General features: G+C 41.4%; 1 protein-coding gene across 1 annotated transcript; it reads right to left on the bottom strand.

Moving 5' to 3' along the window:
- Positions 1-343: 343 nt before the first annotated feature.
- On the bottom strand, positions 344-9874 carry CCDC112 (coiled-coil domain containing 112). Its single transcript, XM_026069482.1, has 10 exons — positions 9818-9874; positions 8505-8620; positions 7530-7651; positions 5669-5758; positions 4202-4277; positions 3263-3653; positions 2011-2427; positions 1170-1265; positions 561-679; positions 344-485 (listed from the first exon to the last, which is right to left on the bottom strand). The coding sequence occupies exons 1-10, from the start codon at positions 9872-9874 to the stop codon at positions 455-457; spliced, it is 1515 nt and encodes a 504-aa protein (XP_025925267.1). The 3' UTR covers positions 344-454.
- Positions 9875-25615: the final 15741 nt, after the last annotated feature.

Below are 25615 nucleotides of genomic sequence, written 5' to 3'. Positions count from 1 at the left end.
CATCGCCCGGTGCCTGCTCCACCTGCCCGCGGTACCGGTCCGAGCGCCGCGGCGCGGGCGAAGCCGCCGACCCGGCCTAGCGCCCCGCTCCCTGAAAACTCCTCCCTGGGCAGCGCGACACACGCGGGACTTCAGGCACGTCTGTAACCGAGATCAACGGGGGCAAGTGAAAGCAGGGTGCTAGTCTCCGTTTCTCGTGCGCTCGCGCACCGTTCCGAAACTGGAGAAGGAATATGAAAACAGCTGATCACAATGAAGCGCTTTTAATGCAAAGTGAAATACAGGCCATGATGAAAACACTACGGGCTAAAACCAGCTCAAGTTCAACACTCACAAAATACAAACGTAGTATTTCGTTGCATCGAGCAACTTTTGTGGAAAAATCCTGAAGACAGTTGGCCACTTCATATACAAGGAAACCATCATCCTGTAAAGATGATACGCAGGTGCTCATCTATAACCCTTGTCTCCAGGTTGGGACAGCTCTGAAATAAACAAACAAATAAACAGCTCAACCCCAAAAAAAAAAAGTGATATGCATTCACTGTTGTTCTCCTTACCTATGAGGAATATGCAAAAGCAGTTCTGAACCCGTTGGTCCGATCCCTTTTGTGTGTTCCTCCCAGCCCTTGGTAGGCCTGTACAACCTGGATGGGTTTCTGGCTGCATGAATTTCAACCTTACAGTGAAACAAAGAAAAAATATCTGGTCTTCTTCATCAATCACAGAATGAATTATATAAACTAATTATGTCTTTATCATGTAGCTAGATGCAAAGAAAACATAAGATAAACCCATCTAATGAGAAGGAGACTTTTGCCCACGCTGCCACAGGAAACAAGTTAGAAGCATTTATTCTATGAAATATTAAGTTATTTTAGTAAATTAAAAAGTTAAACTCTGAGAACCCAGACAATGTCCCTAAAACATTTCTGGACACTAGCCTACTTAGTCCACTAATGTTAGCAAACCATTTTTAAAAAACAAGTTGCAGCTTACCTGTAATAATTATTGCTCAGAGACAGGGAAATTCTCTAAGTCTGAGGTGTATGCAGCTCAATAGTTTAAACAATTCTTCTTCTTGCTTTGCTCTAAAAACTAATTATTTTTACTTATCTAGATAGTCAGTAACAGAAAGAAGTTCTAAAATAATGTTATTACAGTGCTACCTTCTCTCTTAACTTTGCCAATCTCTTTTCTTTTTCTCGTTTTTCCTCTTCTTTAGCTTGCTTTTCATGAATCTTTAGTTCAAGTTTACGCAGATCCTGAAAAAATATATTAAAATGAAATGCAAACTTATTTTGGAAAAATAAAACAAATTGTATCAAAATAGGTACACAGCTTTTTCACAGAATTAGAATCTACTCTGTTTTGTAATTATTTTGTGATAGTGCAGAATTAAGTTACACTAGATGGCTACTTGCTATATTTTGTTCCCCTCAATTACATAGTAAAGACAAAAAACAGATTCCAGTAGTTTAACCACCCTTTGTAAAAATGAAAGTTACCAGGAATGCTGACAATAATACTGGTTCTCCTGTAATGAAATTTACAGTGAGCTGGGATCTAACCTGAACTTCCAAATACAAGAACCTGCAATACCTTCAATCTATTCTTTTTATTACTTACACATCTGCATACAGCAATCAGGTCTGTTAATGTTTTCTTTAGCAGGGAGAGTAATTTGTACTCTTTGAATGGCACGTCCTAAGGTGTTTTTCCCAAACCGTGGTCACACTCAAGCAGACAAAACCATCTCTACATTTAGAATGAAACATGGGTTGGAATAAACCTTTAGAACTTAAACCTTGAGGGAAAGTAACATCCTTAAGTAGAATAAAATTTCACACTTTTTCTTGGACATAGACAAAATTATTCATAGTGAATCTAGAATAGATTTAAATGAGTAAAACTAGGGTATTAARGATTTTAAAACTGTTATCAGATTATATTATAGGAGGAAGCAGGTAAATTTAAGCACAAATACATAATGGAAAGGCAATTACTGACCCGCTCTTGAAACTTCGTAATTTCTTCTGCAGCAATTTTCTTCCTTTCCTCCCTTTCAGCTTCCTCCCTTTTCTCCTTCTCAAGCTTTTCAAGTTCTTCCTTTTCTTTCTTCAACAAGGTATACCTTTCCAACAGTAACTTAACATGGCATTGACGCTGGCGTTCTTTTTGTTGCTTTTTCTCCTTCTCTTCTTCTAGCTTTAGTTGCGATGCTTGTTCCATTGCAAAAGCTATTGCTTTCTGTTTTTTCCATGCTTCAATTGCTGCTTGTTGTTTTTTCCTTTCTTCTTCTGCTTTTTGCTTCTGAGCTTCTTCACGCTGAAAACACTCTTTCCTAAATATTTTTTCTGATTTCTCTTTTTCCTTCAAGATTCCTTCTTTTTCTTCATGCTGTTTTTTTTTCCACTTCTTAATTGACTGCATGAAAACACCAAAAAAAAATAAAGTCTTCATAAAAATCTTACACATTCATGTTGATTCAGTCTGTCACAAGTAGCAGATAGTAGATGAAAACATATGCTCCAAGAATACAAGCTGAAGATAGGAATTCAAGGTCTAGTTAGACAACTTAAGGCAAAATAGCACCTATGTCTGCTTTCTTGTAAGGCAGGTTTAAGGCTTACTATCTAAAATCATTTAAGTTATAGCATTCATATTACCTTAGAACAGTTGTGAATGTTGGTGTGAAATGATTTTCTCAATGCAAACATATTTCAGGTTGTTTTTTTCCTTCAAATTAACAATTTCACATATTATTTTCTTAATAATTCAGTGTTTATGTCAGCATATCTTTTGTTACGCAAGAGCTCAAAGCTCTCTCATGAGTTCATAGTTCTTCAAGAAATCAATTCTCTAAGCCAGTTTGGGACAGGTATATTGCTTACAAGTATAGCAGGACACCCATAGTTGGAGAAAGAGGACGTAACAAGAACTGCAACATGAGGTGGGACCGCTTACTGCTTTAAGGTTGGCACCTAACTTGTTGGAAAACTGCTATCAAAAGCATGTATAATACACTCCAGCAATACACAGGCCACTTCAGCATGTTGTTAGATCCACGTTTATTGATCTCCCTTTAAGATAAATATTTACTGAAAAGGTAAAGATGCTAAAGACTTCAGCTGTATCATCAACTACTAGAGAAGTCTACCTAGGACTACCACCAGAGAGGCAAATACAAAAATAAGAAGTCCATGTATTTTTAAAATAAGTATTTTCTTAAAGTTACAAAAGCCCTAGAAGGTTATCTTACCTCTTTTTTTCTTTCTTGTAAAAGTAGAAATTCTCTATACCATTTATCATGCTGTTCAACATCTTCCTTTGTTCTTCCAGAGAGATACTGAAGGGCTTCATCCATGTAGGATGCCCTTCCTTTGTGTTTTGTCCATGCTTTCAGAAAATATTGATGATCATAATCATCCCAGCCTCCTTGCCGCCCTCCTGTTCGCTGAAGAAATCTTTCAAACTCTACTACTTCTTCAGGCAGATGATTTTGCAGTGCTTTATCAACTGAGACCCTAGCTGATGGTAATCTCAAAACCTTTTCTGTTGTTGAGTTACCCAACGTCCACAGTTCCACCTTTTTCTCAAAGATACTGAGTTCATTAATGGTAGTTTTTTCCTCCTTCAAAAGCTGTTCATACCTAAAAAGAGAACAAACACTGGAATGTAACAAAAGAAATCCAGCATTCATTGTTCACTGAAAATAAATTTTGGAATTGTTCAATTCCACACAAAAGCTATTCTTAAAAGATTATGAACAGAAATGGTGTAACAGATGACAGAGCAGTTGTAGTGATCCCATAATAAAGCACTACACAATCAGAATTAAGTTACCCTTTTAATGGAAACACACATTTACTAATTCAATCCCCTCCCGACAGCAGGAGGAGGAAGGGGAAAAAATCCACCCCTTCCCAAAAGGATCATTCTCTGAACAGCCTTTTCATAGGCAAATTATTGTTAGATTGGATCACTGTAGCAGCTATGCAAACAACCTCTCACAAAGGCTGTTTATCAAGATTAGAATCTTGATAGTTTAAATTTTCATTTACATACCACAGGAACCACTAGCAAAAGAGAAAAACAAGAGAAGAGTTTACATGATACAACATTAATACAAAGTTTTCATTGTGTAACTACTTTAAGTCATATTAAAGCACTTTTTCAGCTGAAGCATGTATAAACATACATTTGTCTCTGCTCCTCTTTAAAAGCATTGATTGCATTTTCAATTTCTTCCATCATTTCCCTGAGCTTGCCAACAACTAAAAAAGAAGAAAAAAAGAGCATAATACTTAATAAGTTTAAAGCCTTTACCAGTAATTCAGCACTATCCAGAAACAGACACTTACAGAGAATTCTGGGAAGAGCGTACAAAAAAGCCTGCATTTCCATCTCAAATGGATTCCTCAAAGGAAAACTCTCTGCTACTCAGAAGGTGCAATTTCACAGTGATTTAGCTAAGAGGGATGCAAATTCCCCCCTCCCCCCCATAAATGTTTACTTCAATTAAACAAGTGACTCATTCTGGGTAAGTTTCAACTGATTCACAGACTAAGGGAGCCTTACCCTAAAGTAAAGGGTTACCACCTTTGTTTTTTGCAACAATGCAATTACAGTGACTTAAGAAGCCCATTCAAATCTTTGGTTTACACCAGGTTGTACCAAACCAATTTAACCTACGGCTCCCTACTTTCAGTGAAGCTGGGCCTGCAACAAAACATCAAAGTTAGATTCTGTATACAGTCCTGTCAGCATGCTTCAGTTCCAATTTGGGAAAGTCCAGTAAAACAGCTACCTAGAGAAGGCCTATTTTGCAACTGTACAAAACTGGTTTAGAATCTGAATGGTTTAAACCAGCACAACTTCCCCATGGACACAAATTGAACACATAAGTTTAACTAACTTAGCTTTAAAACAAAAAGCAAACAAACCAAAAAAGCTAAATTGATACCACCATATCATCTAAAACTCTTAGTTCTGTTTTCATATCTTGTTAGTTCTTGGTATCTTGCTGACATTTTAAGAAAGAAGACAGTGTGGTTTTTTTGTAATATAGGAACTGAATAAATGAAATTAGATGTGTTGTATGCAACATGGTAAAGCCCTCAGCTAGTAGAACTTCAGTGTGAGCTCCATACACAGCAGTGGAGCACTGCAGCAGAATGGTTCTTTCAATGCTCATTTCCCAAGAGTTTCAAGACATCTAACTGAACAAGCTGTTTAAGCATTTTCCACAGAATATTTCAACTTGCACTTCAAGTCATCTAATGGCTAGAAATTAATTCCCTGTAGACCCTGCTCTGTGACCTCTTATCAGATGACAAGGGAGCTACATCTACACTGCATTAAAATACTAGTTTTATTTTACATAGGAGAAAAATTGGCATTTAGAAAAATACTTGACTCTCAACAGCCTGAAGAGACAAACCCACACTGGCTCCAAGACAGAATAAGCTGCTCTGCTTCCACAGAGAAGTGCAAGAGCCTTCATCCTTTCTTTCACTCCTCCCTTCTTACATCCCCCTTCCCAGATTCCTAGAAAAGCAGGCAGACTGGAGAAGGAGAATCCTGAGTGTGCAGGAGAAGCAGAAGCAGTTATCCAAGAAAATTGTCTTTAAAGGAAAATGTTCTTAAATCTGCCAACAAGACTTACATTCTGGTGTAGGCTTCACATCTTTTAATTGTCGCTGAAGTCTCTTCACATTATTATGTATTTTTGACAGCTTCTGTAGGATTTTAGTTTCTGTTAAAGAAAATAAGATGCTAGCTGATAGTTCTAAACATTTCTTTGTGCATTAAATTCAATAAAAGAACAAGAGCAATCAAGTGTCCAAAATAAATTGAGGATTTCATCTAAACAGGATTACAAGTTCTGTTTGATCTTATAAAGCTGCTGCAATACTAAATACTTTAATGCGACATGTATCTCCCAGCACAGGGTCAGAGTTTTAAACTGTAATTGATCATATTTCTAAAGAGGTCAACAGGAGAGTCATATCTTGGTTAATTTAGTTTTCTCAAAACTTTTTACCAGGTAACTGGAGTTTGGAGAACAGTATTGCCTACGCAGCAGTCAGCTTCTCCAGAATTTTGAGGGGACTCTGACTTAGGCTTCAAAACACTCAACAGTGGAGAGGAAAAACTTGGTAAGCACATGTGAATTTACTGTTTCAACTATATTTACATATTTGTTGTGTTCATTAAAGCAGAATCCATGTCTTCTGGAGCTCCAAAGAACTGCATGCACTTGTTTGCTTTGTCACCACTTGCCTTCTCAAGAGTCTATAAATACAAAAGTGATGAAGTCCTGGATACACCTAAGCTACTGAGGAGTCTGGGGACTGCATCTCCTTTCCTAAAAGGATTGTTTTCAAGCAGTGGATAATGGAGAGCCTAGAGCTAAATGTAACAGAGTGCAGCTAAGACCTGACCCTACTTGTTCCTGCTGAGACCACAGAAACATTAAGAGTACATAAATCACGCTCAGAGACCTGAACATAGCAGCACAGTAAATAACAAGCTTGGAGGTTCTAGTACACACCCTCAAAGATCCTACTCTAACACTCTTTCATATCTTACATCTAGTGACTTATACCTCTCATCTTTGTCCTCTCTGTCACTTCGTAACAGCGTCTCCATCCCTATCTCCATGCTCCCTCCTTATGCCTGGAAAGTTTTCTGAACTTCTTAGCTCAGTCATCCCTTGGAAATATTTACACATCATAAGGCTTGTAAGATGTAGAGGATATGACAGGTATCCTCAATTAAAAAAAAAAAAAAAACGCACACATTAAAACACATACAAATTTGTAAAGGTAAGTGTATTTTTAGTTGTTTCTCCAGGTCTTTCCCTTCTTCAATTTATTTTGTTTTATCTTCTGTATCAGAAGGCATGGCATGATTTATTTGAATGCTCTTGAAAGAATTAAGGGACTATGACTAGGGAGTCACTTTTTTTCCCTGAAGGATTTAATTAGCCCTGAAGTGGAACAGATACTATAGGAAATTATGCATACCAGCACAAAGTACCATTTAGACTATGAATGTCCATTATCCAAGAAGCTGGGAAAACGTAACTACAAAACTTCAGCGTTTAAAAGCCTATCTACATTCAGCAATTAGTGAAGGAAAAACTTATTCTGTGAGAAGGATATATTTATTGTACCTTGGCTAGACTACATTAGATTTTGCTACACACATATGAAATTGCTTCTAAGTTTCCAAAATAGTAACTTTCCACTAAAGTTTTTATAAGGGTAGTATCTGCTACATTCAAGATTAAAAGAAAACAGTTAATAACACAGAAGGCCCAAGATATTTGTGTGTCTTAATTTTGCAAGTGAATTGTGGAAATTTCCTTTATAAGCAGTATCTACTTTGAAATTCCAAATTTTTATCAGAATTTACCTCCCAGCTGTACTAATCCCTCTCTATACTACACATTTATAAAGCAGTTAAGCAAACAACTGTAGAGGGGGAAAAAAAAAAACACAAAAAGAATAAAAAACACTTACTTTCAGTTTTCCTGTTGACACTCATTTTATGTTCCAGTTCTTCTAGTATGCTGTATTCTACCCTGAAATCACTCCTCCTGTTGTAAAGATGACCATTTTTGTCTTTTTCTATAGTTGCAAGCCTGGAAAAAAAGTTGCAACACTGAGACAGCACAAACACTTAGCAAAGCCCCCAAATTTCTCCAGGTTAACATTCAGTTGATGCTGTGTCAACAGGACTCTCTTAGATTCTATACAAGTCATTGGTTTGTTCCTATAGTTGTTTCCAATGAAAACCTGTGTGCAGTTAGAAGACCAAACACCAACGTATCCCAAGCACCTTGAACAAGGAAAAGGCATTAACAGGTAAATTATCTTCCTGACAGGCAGTGGTTCACACACTAAAACAGCCTGAAATCTTACCTGTATGCTTACCATCAGAGAACCTTACAAGAATTTCTTACAATAGCTTAGTTATTATAGTACTTGTTCAAGATGTGGGGAAACACATTCAAATCATTTCTGTGCCTGAGCTGACTTGAACCCACATCAACCAAGGCAACAGCCTAGATGTTCTAGGTGAAATGCTCTAAGTCTTCTCCGGGAAAGTTGTTGTAATACTACTGCAATTTCTCTTTTGTTGTTCTAAATCTTAAGGGTTTAAGGTCCTTAGAAGTATAAGCACAGATGAGCAGGAAAACTGAAAACTCAATTATGCCACAAGCACCTTCACTTTTGTGCATCTACTTGAGCAATAGCATAGTATATAACAAGACTGACCAACTCCAGATGTTGGTAGTTTGAACAACAGGTCATTTTAGAACTCGTAAACCTATTCTGAACTAGTACCAGGACCACAATAATCCATCTGGACTCCAGAAAATGAAATCTTAACATAGTCTAAAAGTTTTATTACTATGAATTCTTACCTTTAACCTTGAGTTATCTCTAGAACAGCATGAAAAATATACTTATAAAGGAAGTGTTCCAACTTACTGGGTTTTTAGCTTTTCTGCTGTTCTTATAAATTCAACCTTCTTAGCTTGTTCAGCTTTCACCTTCCAATTCTGAAATTGTCGACCAGCACCTGCAGTACTGAAACAGCTGTCATTCTGTACATAACAAAGTAAAATATCATTCAAAAAAAAAAAAATCAGTCTTGTCTTTTTAAATATTCATTGGTTATTTTTAAGTAGTCAACAATACAGTGCAGAGATAACTAGTAACAGCATTACTTCAGGTGTATAGTGGCATAATTCAAATATTTTTAAGTCACATAGGTATAAAACTTGACTGATGAGACAGTGACCTGATGACTGTATATAAAACATATTTTTCAACAAAGAAATGGAAAAATGCCGCATCAGGTTGCTTTAACAGAGGTTGCTCATCACAGTAGAATACTAAATCAAGCCCAAATGTCTTGCCTCTTATGGTAATTAGTACCTAAAGATTAAAAGGAAACCAAGTTCCTGACTATAAGGATGTAATCTACACTAGGCAGATTACCCCCTATTTCATCTTGTTCAAGGAAAGGACCTGCTTATCTCCCAAAATCCTGAAACCTGAAGCTTAAAATCCCTTCCATGTTATTTGCTATTGTTATGCATAGCAACTCTGGACATTCATAACGTAATTAATCCTAGGATTACTAATGAGTAAGGACAGGAGAAGCGCATGTTGAATTATAAAGCCAGTATCGTGAGACCACATTGGTAAATCAGTACTGCTTCACTCTTCCTACAGATTCCTTTGCACGTTTATCCCTTTATTTTGCACAAGGCTGAAACTTGGCAGTAAGCGACGCTGTATTAGCCCGCGCTCGCCCAGCACCTCCCAGACCGGCCCGAGTTGGTACTCGGTCACCGCTCCAACACCAACGTTATTGCAGCGAGTAACGCCGAGAGGGAAAGGGGGACAACCCCAATGAGGCAGGGGGGATAATCCACACGGGCTCGGAAGCCCTGAGCACACGCACAGGCGGCGAGGATTCATTACGATCCTCGCTCGCCTTCACCCGCAAGTGCCCCCTCCCGCCAGCGGTCTGTGCGTTACTCGGGCCGGCAGCTCTGGGAGGAAGAAGCGTCTTCCCGCACGAGGCTGCTCAGAGCCCGCCGCCGCCGAGCACCCCGCGCCGCCGCCCGCCGGCGCCACCCTCACCCCGCCCGCCCGCCGCGCCGCCTCGCTGCGGGCCGGCGCCGGGCCCGCCGCCACCTCGCCGGGCCGGGCCGGGCCCACAGAGAGGGGCCCCCCGGAGACATCACGCCCCCGAAGCCACCCGCCGCGGTAGGCCGCGGCCGAGCCTTTACCTGTTGCTGCCCGGCGGCCGCCGCCGCCGCAGCAACGGCGGTTGCCAGGGCGGCCATGTTGGCCGCCGCCAACGGTCCCCGCCCCGCCGCGGCAGCGCCGCGCTGCCGGCCCGCCCGCGGCGGTCAGCGCCTCACTGCGGGATTGCTTGCTTTCTTCTTTTCTTTCCTTTGGTGATACTAAGTTTTTCTGGATCGGTCTTGTGGCCCTGGGGGTGCCCTACATTATTATTTATATCAGAGCTCAGTTCTGTCTGCACTAATATATCCGGGAATGTTGCCCCTAAGGAGCGCAAGGGATCCGTCCTCAGGCGAACAGCCACCACGCCGGCGCCTCGTAGCGGAGCTGCCCTTCACACCCACCCGCTTCTGCAGAAAGAGGCTTATTCGTGCAGATGCCCGGTGCGGGGTCCCAGGCTCTGCCGGGCGGCGCGGGGGGCTGCGGYGGAAGCGGGTCCTTTCACCGCCCCGCAGCCTGGCCTCAGCGGTGGCTTGTCCCAAGGAAACGCTTCCCTGGAATAACTGCTGGCTTTCCCTGAGTGCTCGCAGCACGGGAGGCGAGCCATACCCCCCTTGCGGAGCTCCATCCTTCCCACCTCTAATCCAAATGCTGTTGGTAACATCTTCCCTTGCTCTGTTTGCGCCCGGTTCAGCTGCTCGAGGCCTCCCGCACTGCTGTCACGAATCGTCCCCGGGGCACGCGAGAAAGAGGTGTTTTGTGTTCACTTACGCTTGTGAGGGCACCAGGAGCAGCTCTAGGCAGTCTCCTTTTGGTGCCTCCACTGGGTGACACACAGGTGTTTTAAGCTTCCTCTTGGAGGTCTCATTTACAGTCAGAAACAACGAACCATTACATGCCTGTCTGCAGCTCCATGAGAGTCATTAATTTATAGGCTGGATCCAATGCCCAATGACATCAATGAAAAGACCCCACTTAACTCGAACAAAATTTGGTTCAGAAGCCATCTGTTCTGTACAGCTCCAGAACCAGTCGTCTTCTCAGTGCGAGTATGGCCAATGTTTCTCACGCTTTGTGGAAAGAAATGTGACATTATGGTGGATTAACTGGTTCAGCAACAACTCTGCTAGCTTGTTAGGGAACGGCACTCCRCTGAAACATTTCAAGAGATCTTGAGTGGTAGGACACCTTCTTAGCTCAAAGCCTTTCATGATTTGAAGAGGAATCTAAGCTGAGAAAAGAGTCCTGGAACAGGGTCCTGTAATTCTGGAATTTCAAAAGAAAGAAAGGGGGTTTATGCGCACAGGATCCTCACTGTGTTGTCTAAAGCAGATGGTGGCTATATTAGTCATTTAACCACCCTGTGTTCCTGGATAGAAAAGGTGTATTTCAGGGTGCCCATAATGTTGAAAGTCTTGGAGACATTTACTCAGGGTGATGAACTTCAGAAGAAGAGAGCAGCCTAGGCAGCCCCAAAGCTCTTCTCTGAGAGGTGCTATTTAAGTCTCCCTGAGTTTGCGTAAATACCRAAAGCCATAGACAGAGCGTCACAAGCCACATGCTGGTGTCCCATCATAGGAACTTGATGAACATCCAGTGGATACAGCTGGTTTGAGCTATAGGTTATTTAGAAATTTTGTATATGAGGAACCATAAAATGTATAACAGCAAGTGATGCTTGTTGTAGGGTAGTGCTATATCCCACTTCTCCCTAAGGGGCTGGTTTTAACTGGGAGGAACCACATACTGTTGTAATTTGACTATGAGTGATTGGCCATCATGGGTATATGACTAAACTTTTTTTTTCCTCTCTCTCTCAACTCATGGGGCATGTTTGCTATTGGTTAAGGTTCTGTTTATGTCTGGATTTGAGGTTTTGTACTGATTACTTCCTTCAGAAAGACCAGAGCATGTCCTTATTATCCTGACAGAAGAATAAAGTTTCACATTTTTCAGTACATTTTTGGAACTCTCAAGATCTTGTTTTTCACTCATATATACCAATCAAACTTTTAATGAGTTGCCAATTAACATTTCTGCAGAATAGAAATAATCTATTCATTTAGTGGCTTTGCTAGCTAAAGAGATTTCATGAACTGGTGTTTTCCCAGCTGCAAAACACAAAAACATTCACAGATGCTAACCAAATGGCCTATGCTGAAGACATTTTATTGCCTAATTGATGTTTTTAAGAGCACTTTCCTGCTATATTTTTCCTTTTTATTTTTTATGACTGTGCTTACATTTGATTTTTTTGTATTTGCTGAATAGAAATTAACAAGTAAAGGAGAACATTTCAAAACCTGAAAATAGTCATCAGCATAAATTAAGGAGGATTGTTCTCACAGATTGCTACCTGCAATGGCTTGAAAAAGTATTCTTTCCACAGCAGTGTTTCCTAATCTTCTTTATCTTTGTCCCGCAGTACTCAGATGTAAGAGAAGAAGTGTATCCTCTRGAACTTTTTTGTATTTGCTTTTCTTTGGTGACTATCAACCCTTGCAAGGTTTCTGTTACTATGATAAGCAAACTCGTAATTGCTCAGAGACTGTGCTACATTAAGCGTTAGTTTTCAGCGAGCGGTTTTGTCAAGATGGCTCCACTCATAACCTAATTCAGATACTGTTTGTTCAGTAATTCACCAGTTTCTGGCTGGTGAATTCTTACATTATTGTTTGCCACGCATATTACTCATGAGTTCCTCAGAATCCCGAGGACTTTGTTGGAGATGCCCTAGAAATCATGTTCAGAGGGATTTCAGGTGTCTGAGCTTGGCTAGCCCAGGCTCTGAGCACTGGAGGGGCCAGGCATCAAGCTGTAAAGCTGGCATAAAGGTGAACCCTGGCTTTCAACTGAGCTGGGATATCACTTCATTCCTCAGCGAGGCAGGACTCATCTAAGCCAGAATATCTCACAGCGCTTGGTGGCCTCTGTGTGCTGTTTGTAAACTGATAATCTAGATCCAGAGGAAACCAGCTAGCTAATTACATGAGCCTCTTCCTCATTCCTTATTTCTCAGCTCAGTTTGGGGATGAAAGTGCTCTCGCAAGTCCCTGAGTTCTGTGATAGTTTTGCCTGAGCAAACATTTCAAGATTTTGCCTTCAGTGGCATAAATATAAAGCTGTATTTTCTGAGAAGGCAAAAACTAGTTTCATTTACTGCCCTTCATTTCATTTAGCAGCAATAATACATGGAAGGAATGCTACAATTTCACTATCTTTCTTAACTCTGAGTGGATTGCTGGACCTGAGATGGAGAAGAGGATTTGCCTGGTGGAAGATATTTAGGCCAAAATGTTCAGATGTCGGGTGCTTCCATTTTGTTGCTCCTAGCATGAGATATCTTGCCTGTCTTGCCTGCTATTTCAAGAGTGGTTAAGTATTTGCTTCTCCTGCTTAAATTTGGAAAAGCTGCATGTGCTCAGCACTTAAAAAGAACTTTCGGCTGGCCTTAAACATGCTAGAGGGATCAGCTCTGGCCATGGCAACTTCAGGGTTCAAGGAGTCCAAAACAAGCTGTGCCTCTCTGTCTCCTCCAAATCTTGGCAGTGCCCGGTTCAACTGGATAGCAAGATCTGGTCAAGGGGTGTTAAGAAAAACCAGGAACTGGTCAGGTGGAACAGGTAAAATGAGGTAAAAATCTAGTCAAAAAGGAGTAGAATATAAAATTACTTCAAAGGTGGACAATCTTTCTAATAAACACACAGCAGTGTTAAACAGTATTGAAAACCATAGCTTTCTATCAGCAGGTAATGTATTATGTTTGGCCTAGAACAAGACTCATGACATTACGAGCCTGTTTGGTTAGTCTGTCCAGTCTAGAGTTTGTGTCGCAGATGCAATTGCAGTAGAGATTGAAGCACAAGTGTAAACAGGGCTTCCACAGCTGCCAGTGTTTTATTGCTGATATTTGGATCTTCTGTATACACAGGAATGGAAAAAGAGCTCCCTTCCCTTAGTATAAGCAGTCTTACAGTACTGCCCATCTCAGCAGAAAAGACCACATCCTGCAATTTTTTGCACAGTTCCTCTTGGGGCAAAATCCTATTGAAACATGGTAAGTAGTTCAGAATTTGGCCATACAACATCCTGTTTACAGAAAGTGTTTGCATTGCTCTGACTGCTGTGGATGGCAATGACACATCTACGCCTGCATACAAAAATGTCTGCAATGAGAATGAGCACACTGTCAGTCCTGCAATTGTAAGGGGAAGACATTTGGCATTAGCTTAGGATTTCAGGGAACTGGGTTCAGTTCCTTGCTTTGACGCACTTTTCCTGTGTGAGCTTGAGCAGACGATTTAGTTCTGAGGAAAAAGGCAATCATAGCCCTGGCTACTTTGCCAGGAGAGGGTTGAAAGAATAACCACTTTAAAAGACAGAGGTATCTTGGTCTGGATTTGATCTGAGAAAGGCTGGAATCCATTCTATCACACACAGGCACCATTTCACCTTCAGTTACCTCTTCTCCTGGTGACAGTTTTGGTATCACCAATTATATCAGGCTGTTTAGCTAACAGTGTCCTGAGGCCTATGAGTATATGAGATGACTTTTAGCTTTGCTTGTTGCAGCACAAGAATGGCTGCTTGAGTACCACGGTGGTGAGGAATGACACGGAAGTACGCCAAGAAAAAAACAATGCTGTTAAAACTGAAAAAAATTGGGTATACATACAACAAAAAATCTCAAGCAACCAAACAAAAATTGTTAACCTGGAAGATGCAATGTTAGCAATCAAAGCATTGATCACGGCCACCTTTCTTTATGGAAGAAGCCTCATCTCTTACAGTATTTGTTCAGCAATACCACCCATTTTCCTGAAATCCTGCAAGCAAAATAAAAAGGATTGCACAGTAACATTATATTCCTATCCATGAGAGCCCTAAGGAAACCACCTATTTTATCAGGCAGCATCAGCATCCTCTCACTGGATGTGGACTTCCCTGAGCAGATGTTTCTCTCCAGGTAAACTCAGAGTGCATTTTTTTGTTGGTGCATCATCTCTGGGTCCTAGACAAGAATCCCTTAGGGCAGTTGTAAAGCAGCAAGCAGAAAAGAGAGCCAGTATTAGAGAAGCAAACTGGAAGTAATTTAAAAGAGAGAACAATAGTGACCAGGAGGAATCAAAGTCTTTAGCTCTATGGGAACAACTATCCACAAGTGAAAGTATTCATAAAATTGTCTAGGCATCCTGGTTGCTGCTAAGATGAGCTTTTGTTGTATTTTTCTTTCCAAAAACAAGGTCTCCATTCCAGTATAGTGTAGTAGCACAGCCTCTGACCCACAGGTCAGAATAAACCTACTCAAGGCATCAGCCAGACTATGAAAAAAATGTAAACAGGTGCAAAAAAGCTATTACATAGATGATATGTGCTTACCTGGAGGTGCTCTGATAATGCACTCCAGGAGAGGATAAGCAGAGTAGCGTGGGCGCCTGATGAGTACAACAGTAGTAGGTGCGGTAATGCAGCTGTGGCTGGGGATGGCTCAGTTCTGTGTTGAAAGAGGAAGCTGCTATCAGGTTGAGTGGAGGGAAGAAGTCTTGCGTTTCATCTCTCTAGCTTTCGTCCACCAGATGTCATCTGAGAAGCACCTGATAGCTACTAACAGCATGGCCTTTCCTTATATTTTTTCTTTCTAGAAACCAGCAACAAGCTTTTACTGTGTACATGTAACATAATTAAAGACACTGATAGAGGAGATGATTGAAAAATTCTGACTGTAAGGAAATTTGGCAGGAGGCAATGTAAAGATTTTCTGGTATAAAATGCACATAGCTGCTATGCCCTGCCTGTAGCTCCCTTCCTCTCACCACCACTGTCAAAACATGCACACTCACATTCAGACATTTATTAGTCAGCTGAATGTATTTACAAAGCAACTGCTGCCTTGGTATGCAGTACCAGTCTTAACCGCTGCATGACACCCCCAAAGCTTTTAACCAGTTCTGGAGGCTCCTCATCACATTGCCAGGGTCGCATAAACATTGGAGCAATAACTGCAGTGTGCTTTTGGCAGAAGAACCATTTGCATGCTGCTTTTTGTATAGAAAACTGCAGACTTTCCCACTGTATGATACTGAGAAAAAAAACCCAAAGGGCTTCTAGAATAATGACGTAATATGTCTAGCAAACTGAAAATGAGGAAGGACTGTGGTCAGCAGTTGAAAGAGAAAGGCGAAGTGGATTTTGCCTTACTCTTTCAGTTTGCTTGTCTTACTGACCCTGGTGGCCCCTGAGTACTCAGCAGGAGACTTTAATAAGGCCCATGAGTCTGAGAACAAAAAGAGGTATTTGTTACTTAGGATTTCTGAAGCTCAGGGAGCATGTTTCTTACATGGAATTTAAATGTACCAGTTCCATATGACAGATCCTATCCCAAAGGACATTTTGCACAAATTAAAGCTGTTAGTCTCTCCCTCAAAGAGCTGAATAAGGATACTATCTCACTCCAATATCCACYGCAGAGCAGCCTGTACTCAGCCCTTCAGCTCTCCGTATCACTCTTTGCAGGAAGATGTGACCTGGCCCCATCCCGGCACTGTCAGCTCCTCTTCATCCGATGGGGGCAGGAACACTCACCACTTCTCCCTGCCAGACCTGTCTCAGAGCACCAGCAGCCTGGCAGCCAAGACACACCAAGGTTTGTTGCTCTGTAGCTTCAGCTTAATTTTACTGTCCCTCAGTATCTTGTCCAGTACCTAACTTGTCCCAGAAGCCAATGAGCTCTAGACTGTCACTAGCTATGCTTTAGGTAGAAGGGACTTTGCTCGGTGGTTCATGTGATGGCAAGCAACAGTAGCTTGGCTTTTCATGTTTCATTCTGTGTAGAAGGCCTCTCCAAAGAAACTAAAACCACAGAATATAGAAAGAGGGCTGAAGATAGCAGGTTAGTTTGAGTAAGTGTTTCTAGGAAAATGTAGATGGTACTGGAAATAAATCTGTCTTCCTGTTGTCCTCAGAAATATCTAAACTACCATTTCTTTTCCCTTCCGTGAAGAACAGACTATATCTTTCAAGAAAATAAACCTTTATATGGATTCAGTCTGTAATCTAGATTTCACACTAAAAGTGAAGGGGAAGGTCAAAAGGGAAATGAAAAACTGAACAAATGCGCTTGACAGATCCAGGGGTCCCAAATGAATAAGAACTTTTCATTTTAGTGTCTTTCACTCTCTCCTGATTTATAACCATGTAAATGACAACAGAATCTCACACCTTAATATTTCATCCTGTTCCCTCCTTTTTCACTCTGATTCTTTCCTTCCTTTTCCCATTCTCTAGAATTTCCTCATGTATTTTAACATCATCTCCCAATTCCCGGCTCTTCTGTAATTCTCCCCTTGTTCCTCTCCCTTTCCTGTTATAAAAGGAAGAAGAAAACGTTTGCTAGCAAATGCACTTGAAATAAACAGAAAGGGATAGCAGGCATGCCAATAAAACACAGACATTTCCTAAGGTGTTACTTAAGCCTCAAAGGTTTTCTGAAAATCCTTCTGAGAGTGATGAAGGCGATAGTTCCAAATCCTGTGCACAAAAATGTTACATTATAGAAATCTTCCATCTTAGATCTGGCAAGCAGAGGGCAGAAATGTGCTTAGGCAAAATTACAGGCAGTTTTAAGCTTGGCCAAACTTCAACACAGCAATAAATTGGATGCTCTCCCTGGTACACATTTGTATATTCAATCAACAACCTTAGCAGCTGCTTGTATTTGAAACTGGCACACTGCATAGGTCACACTACTGACAGCGTCAGTCATGCTGGGCCTTCAGGACCTTACTCAGCAGCTGTCTCTGCCACTTTGTTTTTATCATGACTTCTTAATTTATCAGCTCCTATGCTACTCATCTGTAACTAGTTATTAATGCAGTCAAATGCGATGTGTTTTCTTATGCATCGCTTCCCTTTTGATAGTCTTTTCTGTAGCTTCGGTGAAAAGCTGGCTGCTTGGGTTTTTCCTCCTTCTGTCACATAAAGGGCAAGACACTACCAGCTCAAGCCGTTGTCAGCAGCACTCCAAAAAACCCCAAATAAGTTAGAGGCAGATAAATGAGAATGCATTAGAAACCTAATGAAGGTTTTCTAGGGAAGTATGCCCTGCAGAGAGAGGGTCAGAAGAAAAATGTCTGGCTGGCAAAAGCTGACCTATACCAGGAGAGAGTGCAAGGATATTTGTGCAGAAAAGCAAAATCACCCTCTGCAAATAAAGAGATTCACTTGGTCTGTCAGAAACATATGGCCTGACATTGCCACAACTGAAAGTGTTCAAGATTTGATCTGAACTGATTTCTGTACTGATTTCATAATGGGCAGAATAAAGCTCTGAATTTTTATAATGTCTTTTATTTTTCTCAGCTGTATTCCCTACAGCTTGCTGTGGTGGCTATAACAGTTAAGTGATCAAATTATTAGAGACCAGAATTAAAAAGCTGCATTTTCAAATGCTCTATGTTGACAATTTTTATTGGCAGTTAAAGTGAATCCTCATGCTTAGGCAGCTAACCGAGCATGTGTGTGACCTGGGACAGTAACTGCACAAACCAGTACAGCAGCACACATACGCCAATCAGTCGCCATTTTTGCCTCCATGGTTCTGGATATGCAACTGAAAGGCAAGACACGCTCACTGCCAGTTAAAATGGAAACCAGTCTTTGCAACTTAAAAAGATGAAGTATAAACAAAAAGTCCATTTACAGCAAAAAATAAAGAAGGAGCCACATTGTCCAAATTTAGATTCAAAAAATAAACTTGAAATGCAATTACAGCATTTACTATTTTCAGGGCCAGTATAAAACTACTCCAGTTTCACAGATTATTCCAGATTTCAGTAACACCAGCTTAAACACTGGAGGTTTCATGGCTACTATCCCAATGAAAACAAGCAGTTGGCTAGCAGGTTTTATTCACATTCAGTAAGTATTCTTTGATCAGCACTCATTTATCAAAGAGAAACACCTTCCAGGGCATATTAAACATTACCTCTAATCTTACACCTGGCCTCAGGAACAGTTTACTGTAAAACACACAGTATCTATGCAAGAATATACCTGTCTGTACCAATATTAGGTTAAATAAGTGTTTGGCCAAAAGATGCGGTAGATTTTTGTGGGTGCAAGATAGGATCCTGATGCAGTTTTAGAGGAAAGGATATTGTTGAGACCATCAACACATAATCATGTTTCCCTTGATCTTTCATGGTATCTCTCATGTGGAGCATGGATACACAGTCACAAGGTTAAAGGACGCTGGGATAAGCTCTCCTGGTTTCTGTACTGACTGAACTTTTACCCTACTAAGTCAGTAGAAATGTTGCTGTGTGAACAAGTTGACACATATAATTTCCGTATAACTTCATGCCTTTTGCTTAGGTTTTGGACAGGTTTTTCAAGCTTGTAACACTGCCTCCAGACTTTAGGACTTTTTGTGGTCAGGCCTCAATTGCAAGTACTACCAAAGCCGCCTTCACAAGCAGTGAGAGAGGAAACAGAGCTCAGGAGGCTGTAAAGCTCTTCATTTACAGTGCTGTCTTGATTTTTCATTTTCCTGGATTTTAAAACAACACTTAGAGCCAGAAGAGCCCCATTGAGAAAACTTTGCAAGCAGAAACAGATGAGACAGCAAGACCAGGTCAGACTTCCCAGTTACGTAGGCAGGGACTCATTTGGTAGCCTGCATAGCATTCCTACAAAACCATGCCTGTAGCAATACATTTTGGCCCTCCAGGACACCGGTCTTGTGGTTCCCAGGACAGGTCCATGAAACAAAGGCTCTGATGGGAACCTGAAAAATTTTGTGCACACATGGTTTGCCGACCTGGTTGAATCACTAATTTTGCTTCTATATTTGGCAAAAAAGGGCATAAAGTGATAAGGATTTTTTCTTGGATTGTTACTACTGAATAACTACCTACCTTAGGAGGACCAGCAGGGTCAGTATCGATTTCTATCTGCAGTAGAAAGAATGTAGAAAAGGTTTGGAGTGAGGCAGAAGTGAAAATGAATCCAAGAAACATTAGCAGTACTCTTGTATTGGAAAACTTCAATGCCAGGCAAAAGTTGTGCTAACAGGGGTTGAAAAGGCTGTAATCAGTATTCCAGGTGCAAACTGAGATCRGTAATTAGATTATGTTCTTATACTTTTTTGTTATTTTCTGTTTCTGTTTTTGTTTTTCTTGGGATATCAGAGATGTGTCCCTTTCAAAGTGGAAAATGAATGCAGGCCAACAGAGCACTTTTGATTAGTCCCTGCATGCTGGCAGAACAGCAAAATATCAAGCTGTTATTTTCAGTGGAAATGAATGGCATATCAAGACGTATGAAACAGTCACTTGCATATAAGTGCATATTTTTCGACATGCATAATGTGATATCGGATACGTGAGGCACTGGAGGCAGCTGGAGCGGAACAGCTCGCTGTGGAGACACGCCGATGCAGTAGACTTGGAACAGTGACGGGGATTTGGGGCACATCGCTCCTGCCTCCAGCACAGTCACTGGTTTGCTGGGGGGCCTGAGGGAAGCCACAAACATGCTGCCCTTCCCTGCATAGGGAACAGGCACTTCTGCATGCGGCGCTTGGAGAGGCCGGGTGGATAGTGCTGTGTCATCACTAAGCACTGTAGGAATGACAATATTGATGATTTCATATCAACATTCGGTTAACCATTCACTTTGCAGCACAGAAGATCAAATAAATACAGTCACATCTGCATTTGTGTTACTATTAACCACACCTATAAAATGCATGGTTTAGCAAAGACCGTGGTGCAAACATATGTACATTCTGTGCATCATATCCTATCCTTGGTAGCTAACATGGACCGCAAGCCTGTAGACCACAGCAGCCACCAGTTAGATAACTTGCAGAAACAAGTTTGGCTGAAAGCAACATTGTGGGGCACAACAGAGAAAGTGAGGTATTGTTACGTTCCCCTCACAAAAAAGCTCTTGTACCAGGCTGAGCCATACTTTCTGCCCATTGATAAGGAAATGCAGGAAGCCATAACATGTGAAGTGAGTAAGGCAGGGTAATGCTGTTGATTACACCTGTGAGAGGAAGTAGTCTGCCATACATGCTTACGGAAAATAAGGGAGGTGAGAAAGATGGGAGGCTTGACCATATGTTACAGAGCTCTCTTGCAGGTTGAGGGAAAAATGCATAGAGCAATATACTGTATAGTTTCAGAATAATGCAAGCAGGTGGAACTGCTAGTAGCTGAATTGCAAGGATAATGCATCAGCAGACAGCACAGGATAATTAGATATTTTTATCCATGTAGAGGTATGAACCAAAAGTTAAAGGTCAAGACCAGATTACAAATTGTTTAAATGCTGGTGAGAGCAATATGCTCACAAAGCCAGCTGCCAAACTGAGGGGTGACACTGCAGGCTGTTCTGTAGCACCACCCCTAATAACACCCACAGGCTTCTGCTTTCTTTGTGTATTTCCCATAGGTTGTAATCACAGGCAGCCTCCACTTTGCACATACATACTTACAGGACACTTCCAAACTCCATCCAGATCGGTAATTCCCAGAGATGAGGGAGCATAAAAGATTACCTAAAAGCCACCTTTGCCCCTGCCCCTCTCCTCCTGGCTCTCCGATGACTTCAGTACCCACAGGAGAGGCCATCCATAGCGGGCTGGGGACTCCAAGGCTTTTCGCTTGCSAAAAGGCACATGCTGGTAAAGCACTGACAACACACTGTCAGTGCCCTGTAAATAAATAAAAGATGATTATTACTCAAACAAAACAGAATATGGATTGGCACCCTTTACAGGTATTTGGCTGAGTCTATGCTGAGAGTGGTATGAAAGCACTGAGTGAGTACACAATAGTCCATTTGGTAACGTATTCTACATTGGCTGAAAAACATCCCTCCAGCTCAACGCTCTCCTTGGAAACTGTTGTGCTGTGCAACCACACCATTAAACAAGCTGTTATATGCTTTGACAGAGCTTCTCAGGCAATTTCTCCATATCCAAGCTAAGTTCATCTTTTTTTCAGTATGATTTTTTTGTTTTGTTGGAGCACTCTGGTAGGACTGACATGTTCCCTCTTCTCCATCATTTCCTTTCTGACATCTGTTAAGAACTAGTCCCACTAACTATGGTTTTCCTAGGAAGAGCAAGTCTGTATCCTGAACATTTCTGCAATCCAGAATCATGCAACCATTTATTAGGGGATGCCACTCTGCTCAGAACCTGTTGTATCTTGGTTGTATCCTGCAGTGCTGAGGATAATTAATATTTATGACAGGTACTAGGAGTTGTCTGATCACTGCTATGCATAAAAGGAATTGTCCTCTTTTTCTGCCAGTTTTTCTATTAACTCTTTTTCTGTTTGTTTGTTTGCTGTTGTTTTTCTGTGACAGTGATACATCAAGCACTCAGATGAGTGTGTCGTTTCCTAGGACCCAAGGATTACTAAAGTGGCAAATGAACATGTGATTAGGCACGCTGAATCTCTGACAACACCGGTGTAAGATGATTTAAAAAGTTGGCCCACTTGTAGAAATCTACTGCAGAGAGATGCATGTTTTTTTCCATGATTTTTGCATGGCCCAAGTGGTTCAAAAGGCACAGAGAGGGGCAGAAAGTCCCATCATTTTATCCTTACAGCAGATCTGTGCTGGAAGCACAAACCTATTTAAACATCTGCACATATGCACTAGCATTTCAGTACCTCCTTCAATATAAAAATAGGTCTTCTAACACTTTGCATTTGTGGCTGTGGCATTAGATCTTGCTATGCATTAAGGTCACTTGGTGCCTTCCCCCAAAGCCAGCTAAAAGGGTAAGGAAGGATACTCTCTGTGCCCAGATGCCCCAGGGGGCAGAGAGCTGACATCAGGTCTCTGCATTCTCCAGCTGCCAGCTCAGGGCACCAGGCTGGGAGAGAAGCTTGTCTGAAAGTCTAAGAGACCCACAAACCTGAAAACAGCTGAGTTTCTTAGGGATCTCGCTTGATGAGTAGCCCCCATGGGGAGCAAGCTTTACCTGTAGCTCTGCATCTAGGGTTCTCCTTTCCGTCCTGGCCTCAGTCTCTTTTGGTGGTCAACAAATGTGATGTGAGTGTCTAACTGCCTGGTTATTGCTCACATCCTATCACGTTGCTCCTATCACGTTTGCATGAGTACATATTTCTGGAAGAGTAATGGGGCAGGCACAGTGCAGTGTCCACAGCTGTGAAGCCAAAAAGGAAGGCTGGGCTTTTCAAACCTAAGTCTCCTCTCRCAAATGAGTCTCAGGAATAGCCAAGTGAGAGGTGACCACCAAAACGTATTTTAACCTTTTCATTTCATACAGTTTTCACACAGCTTTGCTTTTATCAGATGAGTATTTACTTGGGTGAGTGAGGCAGTGGACGCTGCCAATGGCCTGCTGCTACTGTGGGGCCACCTGTGTGAAATAAGAGCTGCTTAATGGCCGTGGAGACCTCTGTTCAGACTGATGCTATCCTGCCTGCCATATCGTGTCACATGCAGGCTCTCTCAGAATTAAATCCCAGTCCGAGAGCCAACTCCCATAGCCATGAACATGCACAGACAACCTGACATGGCTGAGTAGTTTCCTCATGAAGTGAATATTTGCCAGCTCTGATTCCAAGGGACTGAGGAACGTGTTACACAATCCCCATCCCAAGACTGATTTCTAGCCTCAGGGCATATTCTTGTGGGATCCTACTAGATACATCTGTATGTTCTGGTTTTTAACAGTCTTGAAAATAAGCTTAGCTATCACTCCTTATCTATCAGCTCTATCTTATCTCACTTCATTGTACAGCATCCAGGTATTTTCCTTATATTGCTGTCTCTAATATGGTGGAGTAAATGCGAGTAACCCACGGTCTGCCCTTCCTTTTTTCTTATGCATCTAGTCTGCTACTGAACTTTGCAAGCCCACTTTTATTTGTAAGTCTTTTTTTAAACATTTATATTTTTCTAGATCAGGAATATGAATTAGAAGTTCAAATATGGAGTTTGTCTTCCTTCAGGTTGAGTTTTACTTTCCCCAGGAAGGAAAGATTGAAATCTTCTCTATAGAGATCCCATAGGAGCAATGGGAGAAAAACAAAGCCATCTGCTTGGGTCATGATGGGCAAATAGAGGAAAGAACAGCAGTACAGATGCTTGCAGGTCTCCCCATGCAACTCCTGAGACATACTACACAGGAGCTATTATTAATCCAAAACACAAACGTCAAGCTCTTCCAAATGCTTTTCATTCATATTGCAAACATTATGCAAGCTTTGGTCATAGTGCGTTTGTTAGTGAATCAGACCATATTTCTCAATAAACATTTCTTCTGAGTTAGCCTTCAACTGACMAGAAATGGGTTGCATAAAAGATAGTGTCTCCAAATAAACGTGATATAAAATTGTACGGAGTGGCCTGACCCCAGACCTATGTTGTAGCTGCTTTACATGACGCTCACAGCACGAGGTGGCCTAAGCCTTCGCCCTCGTGCGGTGAAAGCTTTCTGCAGGAAGCGCCTGAGACAGCAGCTCCTATCAGAGCTCACAAAAACACATCGAACCTACCCGTTTTCTGTCAGCAAATGCTTTTTTCTCTCGTGCTCCAGTCCTGAGGATATTTTCATTCCAACTGTCTGCACGTATTTCCCCTGCTGACAGGGATTCGCGGCACGGGGTGCTCCTGGGCGAGCGAGACCCAGGCCCACCCTCATGCCAGAGTCAGGGCACCCACCTGCCCTGAGCTCGCCACACTCGTAGCGAACCCTGGAGCGCTGGACGTACTGTTAAACTGCCCTTTTTTGGATAGCGTTTGCACCAAACTCTCACTATTTTTCTGGAGTTTTTGAGTGTGCTGTTCYCCACAGTATCTATGCATGCACCTGTGGAGTGGAAGTAACATCTTTCTTTACAAATCTATGTGCTTTATACCCAATGCATTTCCGTGGGTCACAGGAGCACAAGGAGAACACAAGAAAAAGGAATGGTGCTGAAAAGATAAAGACAGATTATTTTATAGAACTGGCCTGGTACTGAAAGTAAGACAAATAATTAAATTCAAATACTTTTTATTATCGTGATTAAGAGCTACGGGGAAATAAAATTTTGGACTTTCCTTTAAAGAGAAGCATTCACTGTTTACTTGCAAAATAGAGACATCACCCACTGAGTCTCAGGTATGTCATGCTAAGAGAGTGTGGGGATCCTGCTTCTTTCTTTTTCTTAAAATAATAATTTAGATCCTTATAAGGTTCAGCAATATAGTTTTTTTAACAGGTTTGGGGATATTATCATGCCCAAAGCTCCTGAAAAGCTATGTTAATCTGGTGCTGAATCATATCTGTCATTACTGCCCAACCCTGCACCCTGGAGGGTACAACCAACTCAGACTCTTCTGTTCCGAAACCAAATGTTCCCCATTTGTGCTAAAATAGATTTTCTCCTGATTATCAAGACTAGTAATAGCGTTACCAATATATTTCCCTGCAYTTACACCCACACTAGTAGTGGATATAGTTGAAAAGTTGGTCTAAAGCAGCTGGTCCAAACAATTTTCATTTGAAATGTCTGAGCAGAAGCTAGCTGTCTAAAAGCCAGGGATGGATCATTTACAGTATTACAGATTTTATGGATTGCTTGCAGAACTGCTCGAGAACACTGTGCACTCCCAAAATATTAATGACATAGCCATATCCCTGCTATTCTAAATAAACCAGACAGTAAACACGTTGGGTGCATGTGGAATTAGGGGGCTTAACTGCTGTTGTCTTCATAATTGCCTAGACTGTTAACAGACTACAGCATAATAGTATTTATGTTTTGAATAAAATACAAGCCAACATAAAGACTAATATAAAAGATTAA

The sequence above is a fragment of the Apteryx rowi genome, unplaced genomic scaffold (assembly GCF_003343035.1).
Source record: "Apteryx rowi isolate R43461 unplaced genomic scaffold, aptRow1 scaffold_299, whole genome shotgun sequence".
Classification (NCBI taxonomy): Eukaryota; Metazoa; Chordata; class Aves; order Apterygiformes; family Apterygidae; genus Apteryx; species Apteryx rowi.
The sequence above is the reverse complement of the archived record's forward strand: the minus strand, read 5'-3'. Positions and strand labels throughout refer to the sequence as shown.